Source organism: Henckelia pumila, chromosome 2 (genome assembly GCF_033568475.1).
Source record: "Henckelia pumila isolate YLH828 chromosome 2, ASM3356847v2, whole genome shotgun sequence".
Lineage (NCBI taxonomy): Eukaryota > Viridiplantae > Streptophyta > Magnoliopsida > Lamiales > Gesneriaceae > Henckelia > Henckelia pumila.
In genome coordinates, this window is record NC_133121.1 from 111,649,918 (window position 1) to 111,662,996 (window position 13,079).

The 13,079-nt window shown below is 38.8% G+C and overlaps 2 protein-coding genes across 3 annotated transcripts; one reads left to right on the forward strand and one right to left on the reverse strand.

The window, feature by feature from the left end:
* Positions 1 to 616: 616 nt before the first annotated feature.
* Positions 617 to 7,750, forward strand: LOC140877094 (uncharacterized). 2 transcript variants are annotated; one of them, XM_073280609.1, is made up of 10 exons: positions 617 to 864; positions 971 to 3,823; positions 3,921 to 4,105; positions 4,200 to 4,271; positions 4,398 to 4,550; positions 4,667 to 4,830; positions 5,138 to 5,285; positions 6,805 to 6,927; positions 7,207 to 7,294; positions 7,375 to 7,750. In XM_073280609.1, exons 2-10 carry the CDS (start codon positions 1,111 to 1,113, stop codon positions 7,581 to 7,583), a joined length of 3,855 nt encoding a protein of 1,284 aa, XP_073136710.1. In that variant the 5' UTR covers positions 617 to 864; positions 971 to 1,110; the 3' UTR covers positions 7,584 to 7,750. The 2 variants fall into 2 exon arrangements, with proteins under 2 accessions (XP_073136710.1, XP_073136709.1); XM_073280608.1 differs by having other exon boundaries at positions 618 to 864; positions 3,912 to 4,105.
* A 444-nt stretch (positions 7,751 to 8,194) lies between these two features.
* Positions 8,195 to 10,149, reverse strand: LOC140884235 (peptidyl-prolyl cis-trans isomerase CYP28, chloroplastic). Its single transcript, XM_073290926.1, has 2 exons — positions 9,459 to 10,149; positions 8,195 to 8,583 (listed from the first exon to the last, which is right to left on the reverse strand). The coding sequence occupies exons 1-2, from the start codon at positions 10,129 to 10,131 to the stop codon at positions 8,375 to 8,377; spliced, it is 882 nt and encodes a 293-aa protein (XP_073147027.1). The 5' UTR covers positions 10,132 to 10,149; the 3' UTR covers positions 8,195 to 8,374.
* Positions 10,150 to 13,079: the final 2,930 nt, after the last annotated feature.

The window sequence follows — 13,079 nt, forward strand, 5'->3', positions numbered from 1 at the left end:
CATAGTCACCAAATTACACGTAATTCTGTCGGATTGACTCGTTTTGTTATCTAAAATAGATTATTGAATTGGTCATTGGTGTTTTTGAACCCGCCTAGGGCCAGTCAACGCACCTAATGGTTGGTTGTGGACTGACCGATCCAGCTAATCCGTTTTGACATCTTTATTATAATCACGAATTAACTAATTTTAGTCAAATATGGAACATTGAATTTAATCACTAGATTTATGTGATCGACATGATTTGTAGTTTATCACGTTCAATTCCAAGAGTTTACCTGACATAAATTTGAATAATCGTGACGGTGATGGATGTAATGACACGGGAAAAAAGAATTTAAAAAGGAAAAAAAAAACAGATCCATAACAGAGATGACATAGGGTGTCGATTTGTCCAGTTTGCGCCCATAAAATGCAAATCCTACCAATAACAAAAAATCAAATCTAAAATAATTCTTTTTTCTAGCGAAATAAATTCGTACATGCACCCCTCCACGTGGCCATAACTCTTCACACACACGCACACACTATTTTGTTCAAAATTAATAATAAAAAAAACTTCAAACTTAATACCTAAGAAAATAAATAAATAAATAAATAAATAATGATAATATTTTTTTCCGAAATAAAGAAATATTTTCTTTCCTCTACTCACCAAAATCTAGGCATTGAGCGGCACCTCCCGAGGTTCAATTCCAGCTATCCTCCCTTCAGAAGATTATTTTCAGGAAAAATACAACTGTATACTGTCTATACAAAAAGACATTTGATTATATATACAGGGGAAACTGGTGGGTGTTAAGCTCACCGATGAAAATCTGGTGCTTCGGTGTTTTTTCCGTGTTTTGAATCCATGTGTTCTTGGTGGGTAAATTTTTTTTTTAAATTTTTTGGTATTGATTTTGTGTTGAGTCTATTTGTGTTTGTTTGTGGTTTTTCTTCTTATTGTGTTTTTGCCTCTTTGTTTCAGCTTAATGGGTGTAATATAAACTCTCAGACTGAATACGAGTACGAAAGATACCAACTTTCATATTGCTTTTGTAGATTTTGTACAAGATTCGATCTTTCTAGCGAGCTTGCTGGGAAATTCAATAGTACATAGATTAAATTATGGCCTTCGATCAGAACTCAATACCCAAATCTTTGCGCCCGCTAAATATAGTAAGAACTATGGCTGAGGACCCGCGAATTGCACCATCTGTGACTTCATCGGGGAAGCCTATAGAAGGGTTTTACTCAAACACATCTACCGATTTAGGGGGTAGCCCCGGATCCAATCCTGTTGTTTATTATCCTGCACCAGTCCCTGATGCTCAGTTTATAAATCTAGGTTTGAACAATGCGGTTCCTGGAGTAGCTAGGTGGGTTCAGAATGTCGTACCGCCGCCATTTCAACCAGGTGTTGTGGGTCCCACAGTTAATTCAACAATAGGGTACACTTGTGCCCCTCCCGTGGGAACACGGGGCGTGGGCTCTGATCATACTAGTGATGAGGGTGGTGATGATTCTGTCTCAGGGCGGAAGGTTAAGTTTTTATGCAGTTTTGGTGGGAAAATATTGCCTCGACCAAGTGATGGGGCGTTGAGATACGTTGGTGGACAAACTAGGATAATTAGTATGAGGAGAGGTGCAAGTTTTGGTGAATTAGTTCAGAAAATGATAGATATTTGTGGGCAGAATGTGGTGATCAAATATCAGTTGCCAGACGAGGAACTTGATGCGCTAGTGTCTGTTTCAGGTCCTGATGATCTTGAGAACATGATGGATGAATATGAGAAGTTAATTGAGAGGTCTTCAGATGGGTCTTCTAAGTTGAGAATCTTTTTGTTTTCACCTTCTGAGATTGAGAGTCCCGTCCCCGTACATATTGGGGATTTTCAGGATGGTGGACAGAAATATGTTGAGGCAGTGAATGGGATTATGGATGGACTTAGTGTTGCTGGTCAAATTGCTAGGAAGGAGAGCATTGAGAGTGCTGCTTCTGCTCAGAATTCAGATTTGAGTGTTACTGAGGGTGCTGAGAGCTCTAGCCCTGCTCAGGGAGAGGCTCATGGTCTGCCATTCAACTTTGGATTATCGCCCATGGGAAATCCTGTTGTGGCGCTGGAGACAAATTCTAGAATGACGTATGCAGATCCTAATCCGGCTCCACATCTCGATCCTTCTGCCGCTTCATTGAGCATTCCAATGGCTATAACTGGGCCCATGGATGCTTTAGGTCCATCTCCTGAACAAGAGGTTGAAAGACCTGTTCCTCTTACTGTCCCCCATTCAGTACAGGGAATGGCTTTTCCAGCTGCTCCTTACATGCAGACTTATGTTGATTCTCATCGGGAAACTCTAAACCCTGCTAGCTATCTGCAATATCCTTCTCAAATGGGGTTCCCTTCACAGATTTTGCAAGCAATGTCTCCTGTATACACCCAACAGCCCATCCCCTCTGTAGCTCTACCTCAACAGTATACACCTTCTATGCATATGACAATGAATTCTAGTGCTGTTCCTTCTCTGATTCAGCCGCGACAAGTTCGTGTGGAGCATTATCCTGCAGAACATGCGGTGGCTCACAGGGTTGTCCAACTTCCACCTGAACATGGGCATAACTTGCATCCTGCTCAGGCTCCGTCAGTATATAACTGGCATCAAATTTCACATCCTGAGCAAATAAACTTTTCAGAGGGTCCTCCGCAACCAGTTTTAGTTTCTGACGTAATTCCTAGATTTGAAGACTGTTATATGTGTCAAAAAGCTTTGCCACATGCTCATTCAGACACAATAGCTCAGGAGCATAAAGATTTTCCGTTAAGCACCTTGTCTGACTCAAGATCAGTATATCGTAGTCTGCACTTGGATGACCGTGGACGCGCAATAACTAGGCCTGCTGTAACTGGACCCCTTTCGGAAGGGTTCACAGAACAAGTAGCTACAGGGGCACTGCCAAGAGTTGCAGGTAATGAGGATCGTGATCGTGAAAGTGGATATGTCCAGACAGAGGGAAGTGGGGTTTCACGGAAGTTTGAGGAGCAGAATATGGAAGAGAAAACTAATCATCAGAAGCCTGAAATTCCTGAACATTCTAAGGTGACGTTTCCCCTAGGCATGATGGCGACTAATGTGGTTCAATCTCCATTCGGTATGCTTGTAACTAATGCTCCTCTACCAATGCAAGCAAATATTGTCCAGCCTCAACGCCAGGTTGTACAGGGAACGGCAGTTAGCATGCCTTTAAATAATGATTTTGTTCCCATTGGGTGCATGCCATTGCAGACTTCAGATGATGTCTTTGGTGTAGCCCCAGACCACTTTGCAAGTAAACTTGCAGGTGGAAATCCTAGAGATGATTCTCCTTCTTCGGCATTTGACCAGCTGAGACAAATTGATGGGAGATTGGAAAATCTCCATGTACGCCCATCCGAAATTTTAGTTGATAATGAGCAGGTCAAATCTGTTGCTGAGTCTAGAGAGAGAGACATACTCGAGTCACAACAGAGGGACGGTGGCATTCCATGGCTGCCATCAAGAATGCCTGGTGATAAAGAAACTTTTACAGTCGAGGGAAATAACACATCATCTATGTGTCCATCTTCTAGGGTTGGAGAAATCCCGGACAACTCAGGATCATTATTTAGCAACCAGGATCCCTGGAACTTAAGGCTTGATTCTCATTTCCCTCCTCCCAGGCCTATTAAAATTATTAGGGAGAATGCAGGGCCTGGCAATTTCTTGAATCCAGTGATAGAGACTCCAGTGGACAATGCAGCTTACCCACCCAGAGGAAATTTGAATCAAGATTTCAATCTGAATCATGTATTGTCCGATAAAGGTGACAAGCTATTCTATTGTTACATTTTGGTTTATATCGGTCCCTTGTGTGGTTGGTTACTCACGAGCTTATACTATTTTTGTTAAAGTTGATTCAGATGAATTGGTAAAGCAAGAACTTCAAGCTGTTGCTGAGGGTGTAGTTGCTTCTGTTCTTCACTCATCTGTCCCATCAAATCCGAACCTATCACCAAATGCTTGGACCGATTCTTCACCTATGACCCAGCAAAATGGTGAAGTTCAACCACCCTATGCAGAAATGCAGCACAGGGATAAATTTGAGGTTTGTGTTTGCCTCTTCTCTTTCTGGTATGAGCACCTGAATATGTAAATTATGTGCTTCCGGAATTACATGTTCCTACAATTTTATCTTTCAGGAAATCAAGGCCAAATCGCCCGAAAAGATAAACTTTGGGTTCCCTACATCTGATTGCAAGGGTCGGTTGCAGGTATCCTTCCGCCTTAAAAATGATATTCTTTTATGATCCTTAAATAGTGTAGGGGTCAAATTTTGCCACTTCATGCTGTGTTGTCTGTCTGACCTTTTCATCCTTTTCCTCCTTTCTTTGTGTCAGATTATTAAAAATAGTGACCTGGAAGAGCTAAGAGAATTGGGTTCTGGTACCTTTGGTACTGTTTACCATGGAAAGTGGAGAGGTACGGATGTTGCAATCAAACGCATCAATGATAGATGTTTTGCCGGGAAGCCTTCAGAACAAGAACGCATGGTCAGTGATCTTGTACATCACTGTGTTGATGACTTCGAACATCCAATGATTGCCTCCTTTTTTTATTCATTTTTTATTTTTTAAATGCTTTGATTTATGTTTCGTAAAATAATCAGAGAGATGACTTCTGGAATGAGGCAATCAAGCTGGCTGACTTGCACCATCCGAACGTGGTTGCGTTTTATGGGGTCGTGCTTGATGGTCCTGATGGTACAGTTGCGACTGTTACCGAATACATGGTGAATGGGTCATTGAGGAATGCCTTGCAGAAGAGTGAGAGGTAATAATTGATCAAATCACACTGTAGTACTTAATTACTAGACTAGGACCTGCGATATGCGTTTTTTCTTTGCAATTGACTGCCTGGACTTGGTATCCACCCGAATTCTGAATCTTCTGTAGTTCTTTTTTTTTATATATTTTATTTATTTATAAAAAAACCAAGTTATTGCTCTCTCAAATCTTGATGTTGAGGTGTATGCACATATCCTGTTATCTGCAATAACACTCACATGAACAACCAAAATGTTCCAACTTTGGGTGTGCTACCTGAGAAAAAACTAAGATATAACCCTTCTCGTATCCAGAATTCTCGATAAACGCAAGCGTCTTTTGATTTCCATGGATGTGGCCTTTGGGATGGAATACTTGCATGCAAAGAATATCGTACATTTTGACTTGAAAAGTGACAATTTATTGGTTAATCTCCGGGATCCACATCGCCCAATATGCAAGGTATGTACCTGAATTCGTCTTGCGTTTTTTAGTTGCTTACACGCGTTAAAAAAGTCCTTATTCTGCCCCATCTCAATTTTAACATTGTGATCTCTATGTCATAAATATTAACGTGATGAAAACTCGGTGGTTTGGTGTTGTGTATGCTAATTTGTATGCATACATCCGTGTGCATGTTAAATTTAATTGAAGCGTTATACATGCATGCAAGACTGCCATTAGCTTGTTATGATGTTTGGCCAAATGCTTGAGCACTTGTACAGTGAAATCAAGTGGGAACTTAGTAGATAGCTGCATATTCTGATTGAATCTTGGATTATGGAAGCTGTGCCATCGGGGAATCTGGTTCTGTTGATGTGCTTTCAAATTTAGCTCTGGGATTGATGGCCACAAAACAAATGATGATGATGATTATAATTCTTATTTTTATATTAACCGTTGTGGCATTGGCTTCCAAAAAATTTTCAGAATCATAACAACCCACTGCTACAATTACACGGATTGGAAAATTAAGGGCAATGAGCTAGATGGTTTCACTGCTATTCTGGACAACTTTGCACATTTCAAATTATAAAGTAGCCTTTTCTATTAGTTTATCAAGGCTCCAGACCAATCTGGTATTGCAATCAGCTTAGCTGAATGTTATTATTATTCTATGTCCAGCTTCTTGACATAGATATAGAGAATTGCATTTAACATAATTTCAGACGAGAAGGGGTAGACCTAGGAAAAGTTTAACTTTTCCCATGAGTGGAATCAGCAAGACGGAGGGGAAATCTTGTTGTGCACCAATGAAAACCATGTGACCATGCGTGAAACCTGAAGTTTCATTCTGGAAATTTTCATTATTGTGTGGTGGTTATTTAAAGCTCCTAGTTCAGCTACTTAGTTTGTTTAAACATGACTACTGGACAGTTTAGTTGTATTTTACACTTTATGTCGTTAGGCTCAAGAATCTTAGTTGTTCGTGAATGTAATGGTAGAGGGAGAGAGAGAGTTGGGGAGAGTGAGGGGGACTGGAAGTAGAAGAGAGAAAATATTAATTATATTGTTGTCAAAATCTGTTTGATGTGATCGAGTAGACAATGTATGGGCCTGTTAAATTATTTTTTTTTTAAAAAAGAAAGTAGATAAATGACTGCTAATGAAATGCATTAAATAAAACATTCCATGTAATCACGATCAAATCAAATTTAAAACTTCCCCTTCTGTTTCTGTATATGCCTGAGATGGGTTTATAGTGTCCTTAGTTTATGTTCCGCAGCACAATATTTGATAAATAAAAATGGAAGTGGTAGTCGTACAAATTTACTGGTGATATCTGCAAAAAAAAAATGAGTGGTGAGAAACTGGTTTAAAAGTAGTCCAAGTACATCGTTTGTACCCTGAAATTACCTTGAACATCATCTTTTATACATTATCTTTTATGAAATTACCTTAAATAAAAATGGAAGTGGTAGTTGTACAAATTTCACATGATGTCTGTGTTCTAGCCTTCATTTGTCTTGATCACTTGTAGGTTGGTGACCTGGGGCTGTCCAAGGTGAAATGTCAGACGCTAATATCAGGTGGCGTGAGGGGAACACTCCCATGGATGGCACCAGAACTTCTTAATGGCAGCAGTAGCCTTGTTTCTGAGAAGGTTTTTCTTTAATTCTTTTAAACTTCGAAGATCACTCTGCACTGAACTAACCTCCAACTTGGAACCAAATTTGTACTTTGATTCCACGAATGATAGATGTTTCCACATAAAATGTTAAGAGTATGTTAATGGGAAGAAAGGGAAAAGGGCAGTGCAAAAATGTAATTTCTGGATAATTAAATGCAAATATCAATATATTTTCAGTTGATAGGCCCTGCATCCGCATTCATCTTCGATATTTCTTTAAGTTGGATTCTGTTCTTATGGCTTCATTTGCAGGTTGATGTGTTTTCATTTGGAATTGTGATGTGGGAACTTCTAACTGGAGAAGAACCATACGCAGATTTGCACTATGGAGCCATCATCGGTATGACATTCATACATTTCTGATACGAACCTCTTGTAGGGAACAAATTCGGTTGCTTATATCCGTTCATGATATAATAGGTGGTATTGTGAGCAACACATTGCGTCCCCCCGTGCCCGAACCATGTGATCCAGATTGGAGAGATCTAATGGAGAGGTGCTGGTCATCTGAACCATCGGAGAGGCCAAATTTCACTGAGATTGCTAATGAATTGAGGGCCATTGCGTCTAAGCTCCCACCTAAGGGACAACAGCAAGTTTTGTCAACAAATTCTCATGTCAAAAGCTGATTCTAGGACGTATTGTCTGAATTTGTATTGCGGAAACTTGGCATGTAAGATGAATCCACACGTTTAGCTCCCAATACTGTTAGAAAAAGATTAGGAAGTTATAGATTCATATACTGATATTTGGATTTCAAAAATTTTCAACTATCCTAAAAGAAGGCTTTGATTTTCGGTTTGATTACCACAATAACCCGGTTGAAATCAAAAAATATATCGAATATAACTAATTTGATTTCGAACTCGATAACAGCTAATTCGAAATTCATCTTCGACTTGTTTGCATCCCTGCTTGTTTACATCCTACTCCGGACACAACAAATTGAATTGATATTGCTGATTTTTTTTTATTTTTTAAAAATATTTTTGAGCGTATTTAAGTATGAAACTTTTTCAAGTTCTTGGTTTAAATTTGATCTTGTTTTGTTGCGTTCGACCTTTGCATCAAGTGAGATCACGCGACTCTGAAGTAACACAATGATTTAAGTAAGCGCTGTGGTAGCATCTTTTTTCATGACATGAACACTTATCATCAGTTTGCCAAGATAACAAATTTGTCAGCATCTAAGGTTTTATACAAGTGAAAACAGTTGAGAGACAATTAGCTACTGTATATAGAACCCAATAAAGAGAATAAAAACAGCCGAATATCGCAACAATACAGGGAGTGACTTTGTAAAAGTTGCAGATTTCTTTATTTTTTTTCTTTTTTTTCTCTTTTCATTTTTTTGGGGGAACTTGTAACCTTGTGCTTGAGAGAAACATTTACAAAATTGCTACATAGAATCATGAAAAATTCAGGGTAGAGTTGGGGACAGGATAGGTTTTGCAACTAAAAGCTCACCACAGTCACTGATGTACAATGTCTTAAGAGGTCTGTTCCAGGTTGCGCGAGCGGTTTTAGCTCTTTCGTCCCCTATGAACTCCGCGAATTCGTTGTATTGGCGGATTCTTTCAGGTGGTTTATATGTCGGAATGGAAGCCACGGCTGTGACCACATCAAGCCCTGTAGAATACAGCCTCATATTTTAAGAGCATTCTTGTAACATATAAAGTATAAACAGAGTACAAACAGAAGTTTTGCTCTATGTTTTCAACGTATAAACTGTTTATCGGTAAACTAGTTACATGCATCATGATAGGGCTATCAACATACTGACTACCAAGAATTCACAAAAGATTTGATTTGAAACAGGCGCTTATATGCGCATCTCCATTTAAACTATTTGGCAGCGAAAATGTCAGCATTTACTCATCCTCAAGTTTAGTTCTCTGCTGGAAACACATGAGGGATGTATCAAGTATCCCAAGAGGCATGAATCTTGACTCGAGAACTCGCTGATGCGCGAATGAGAAATACACAAAACTTAAAACCATCCAGAACTCTAAAGAAATTATGCTTTCATCACAAATTTATGAGATGAGTTGATGTCAAAAAGTCCTGATATCACTCAGGATCAGAATTCATTTATTTTAGGGGCATGAAAAACAATCAGGAACATACCAAGAAAACCAAATTCGTCTGTATATAAAAATTTTAAGCCTACCACCACCTAAATTCCTGCTAACTTCATCTCTGCAAACAATTCGGTTCACCGGTTCAAACATATATCATGATTCATAACATCTTCTATCACACCATCTCACCAGTCACCTCTAAATTTTGTGACACAGATTCTTATGCATGTCAAAAGTATTACTTTTTATGAACTGACGCCACTCGTCTCAGGCTCAAGCTTAGTCTTAAGACAAATATTCATTTATTCAACATATAAAGATGAGATTTTTAGAAACTGGATTCAAAATTTGCAAATAAAGATTGAAAGCACCGGAAAATGAGCTAAATAACAAAAAAAATTAGAAGAAATAAAATCAACCCACCTTCAAGAACTGACCCAAAAACAATGTTGTTCTTATCAAGCCGAGGACACGGCCCAGGACCAGTAGTAATCAAGAATTCGACATTATGGTAATCGGTATTCAGCTTCACATCATCGTCATCATCATTCTCCGACAAGCACAATGACACCACACCAGGCCGCGAATGCTCCAACAGAAAAGCCTTGGAATCAACAGTCTCGGCATTTCTAACCAATCGAACAGGCGGCGTAACTTCCCCTTTATCCTTCCTCCCCTGCCGACCCGCCGCGAAGTATTCTCCGGGGAATATCTTGTGAATCAAAGTGCCCTTGTAGCTGGAGCCGCAGGAGCCGGTGCACATGGCTTTGAAATTGGAGACGGTGATTGGGAGGAGATTGCCGTAGAGTCCGAGGACGAGGCGGCCGACGGGCTCGGAATCGGTGCAGAGGGATAGGTCGTACTCGCCCAGCGTACGGCTCTGGAAGTAAGACGGGCAGAGGCTGAGGTCCAGGAAGACCCTGTCGGTGATTGAGATGTCTGGGGTGGATGCGGCGGATAGTGGGGCGGAGAAGGGGAGTGTGGTGGAGAGGTAGAGAAGAGAGCGGCGACTGAGCGGAAGCTTCTGGTGGTGGCGGAGGGGCGGCGGGAGAGGTGTCGGTGGTTGAATGGCGCTACACTTTGCTGGGATGATCATTTTACGGATAATATGTTTTTGGATATGAAATAAAATCCAGTATAAAAATCATCGAATAAAATTATTAATATTATTATATATATTCTTGGAGGAAATTTTAATTTCTATAAAATATATATAAGAAAAAAGTAATCTTTGTAAACAGTTTCAAGTTTTGTTATGATATTTTTGTTCATATTCAATCATCAATGAACATTTTGTTTGTTTTTCGCGAACGTCGAATATATTTCAGGTGATCATGGCAGCACTCAAAGCTAAAAGATTAATTATACTCATATGAATCTTCAACTATATTAAGAATTCTTCAGTATGGGAAAATTTGTAGTCTTAAGAGCGGTGGATACTCATACAAGAGAGTTTGGATATCATTCACAGGCTTAGCTAAGTTTATGAATTCGGCCTCCTACAACACCAACCATTGTTCAATTCTCCCTATATTGAATGTGATGCTTTCCTCTTTATTTTTCAGGAGAAGGGAAAACTTTGGAGCTTCAACTGACAAAGAGCATTTGTACCATGGCTTCTTCTTCATGATAGGAACACTCTTGTGATGAGAACAAACCCCGGAATTCGCGTCTTCGGATTTGTGCAGCGCACAGCTGCAGTTTCTGTGATAAGGCCTTCGCTCTTTCTCCATTTGGTAAACTGACACGCCTCCGTTGAAGCATTGAAGCATTATATCATCTGCAATGGTGTTCATTTCTCCCTCTCCCTCTCCCACTTTTTGTCTTTTGATTGGTGAGAATGTGAACTTTCCTGAAAGTTAATGACATATTTAATGGAATTCAAAGAGGGGATCGGAGCAAGTTTGGAAACCTTAAACTTCCAGATTTAGAATCAAAGGATGCAGGATATTTGTCAAAGGGTTGACCCCGTAGGATCCCATTCCATATGAGTCAGAGGCTCATTGGTTCATGCAGGGTTAAATCGAGGGATGTGCACGAGTAGGCAGGGACCTGAGAGAGGAAACAACATGGTCCAACCCCCAGAGCATACCCCCAAATATTTCATTGAGGAATATGCTCCACACGAGAATCGAACCCGCAACGCTGGGGAATTTCTTCCCACATTACCTCAGGCCTTATCAACTCGCCTGTGCCCCTGTGGGCAGATGCAGGATATTTGTCGGTATGCATGATGCCGAAATGGTAGCATAGCTTGGACAAATGATTTGACTGTTTTGAGCATTGAATAGACGGATCCAACAAGGTAGGGGAGAGATGGTCTTTCGAAAAATCCATTCAATACCCGCTCCCCCGGGCTTTCTCAAATTCGTTGCCTCGTCTTGTTTTTGGTTTGCTTTGACTCACAGCACAAAACAACGAGGCTTCCAGTTTTCTGTCAAGAACCTGAACTTGTTTTTTGTTCCGTCTGTTTAGAACCATTTTTATGAATTTGATCTCGAAACACTTTGTTTATTAATTCTCGTGGTAGAGAAAAATATAGTGTGATTATTCATTTATTTGCATTGTTTTGTTATTCCTGTGAAGATTGGAGAAAACAATGCAAACTGACGAAAGGGTCTTCAAGTGATCCTTGATGCTTTGCAAAAATGGAAGAAAACTCGATTTATTTTCCTTGGGAATTTTGTGTTTTAAAACTTTTGGATGTTACAAGTTACAACCAGGTTTCCAGCAAGGGCTCAAAATCTTGACTTTTTTTTTCTACGAGAAAATTTAGTTTGTCAGAAATTACGGTTATTATTACTAGTAATTTAAAATTTTGAAACTAGATTATTTTCAAAATATGAGCTATTAACTCTTCGTAATTTCAAATCTTAAACACACATTTTCGTAATTTCAAATGTTAGTAACGCGCATCATTGCTAGTTTCGTTTTGTAGCATCCACTATTGAGAATGATCATGTTTTTCTAATTACAATTTTGACTTTGTGAATTTTATTTGACTAAATGAGTATTATATTTATGTACTCAAGATTTGAATCAAATGAAGTTAAAAATTAAAAAAAAATTTAAATGAGATTGTTTACAATCTCAATTTTACGGGAGTTGTGTATTTCACTTCAGTATCACTTTCAACAAAAAGAGAACCTCCATGATTCTAGTGTTGGAAAAATACTTAATTTAAGGGAAAATTGCAAATTTAGTCCTGTATGTTTGTCACTTTGCGATTTTGGTCCTTTATGTTTTCACATTTCAGTTTTAGTCCTGTATGTTTCGATTTTTGGCAATTTCGGTCCTTTTTCTTCGAAAATGCTGACGTGGCACTGTACACGTCAGCTCCACATCAGCATTGAATTTGTGCCACGTCAGCGCCACATCGGAAAAAGGACTAAAATTGCCAAAAAAATAAAGATAGCGGACTAAAACTGCAATCTGAAAATATAAAGGACCAGAATCGCAAAGTGATAAACATACAGGATCAAAAAAGCAATTTTCCCCTTAATTTAATATGAATATATTTTATTCTTGCAATAATTGAAGGTTTAATTTTTATTTTTTTTTAATTACGAAAATCAAAGGTTTTTATATTTATTCGTTTGCCCGGTTTGTATCAGAACGTTGGCCTTGATCTCATTTGAATCATTATTTGCTTTACGAAATATCACATAAATAATTGTAAATTATTTTTAAACTTCTTTTTCTTTCCCCAAAAATAATAATAATAAGGAATTGTTTTAGTGATGAGTACGCCGTACAAACTCTTTTCGTCGTGATTCACAAATCACAATATATCAAAAATATTTTTGAATTTTACAACATTTTTTATGCCCTTTTCGTATCACGTAACCAAGAATGTTTGCACTTGCAACAACGATTTTCTTGGATCTGCCAACATTTTTGTATTGCTCTTATTTTACCGACAAAAAAAAGTGAAAAGAATTGAATGAAAACCACTCAAATTAAGGGTGCTCGACGAATATCGATTCTGTTAAAAGACATTGATAGTACTCTCCGAAACTAGCTATTTACGATCGAATGATATTT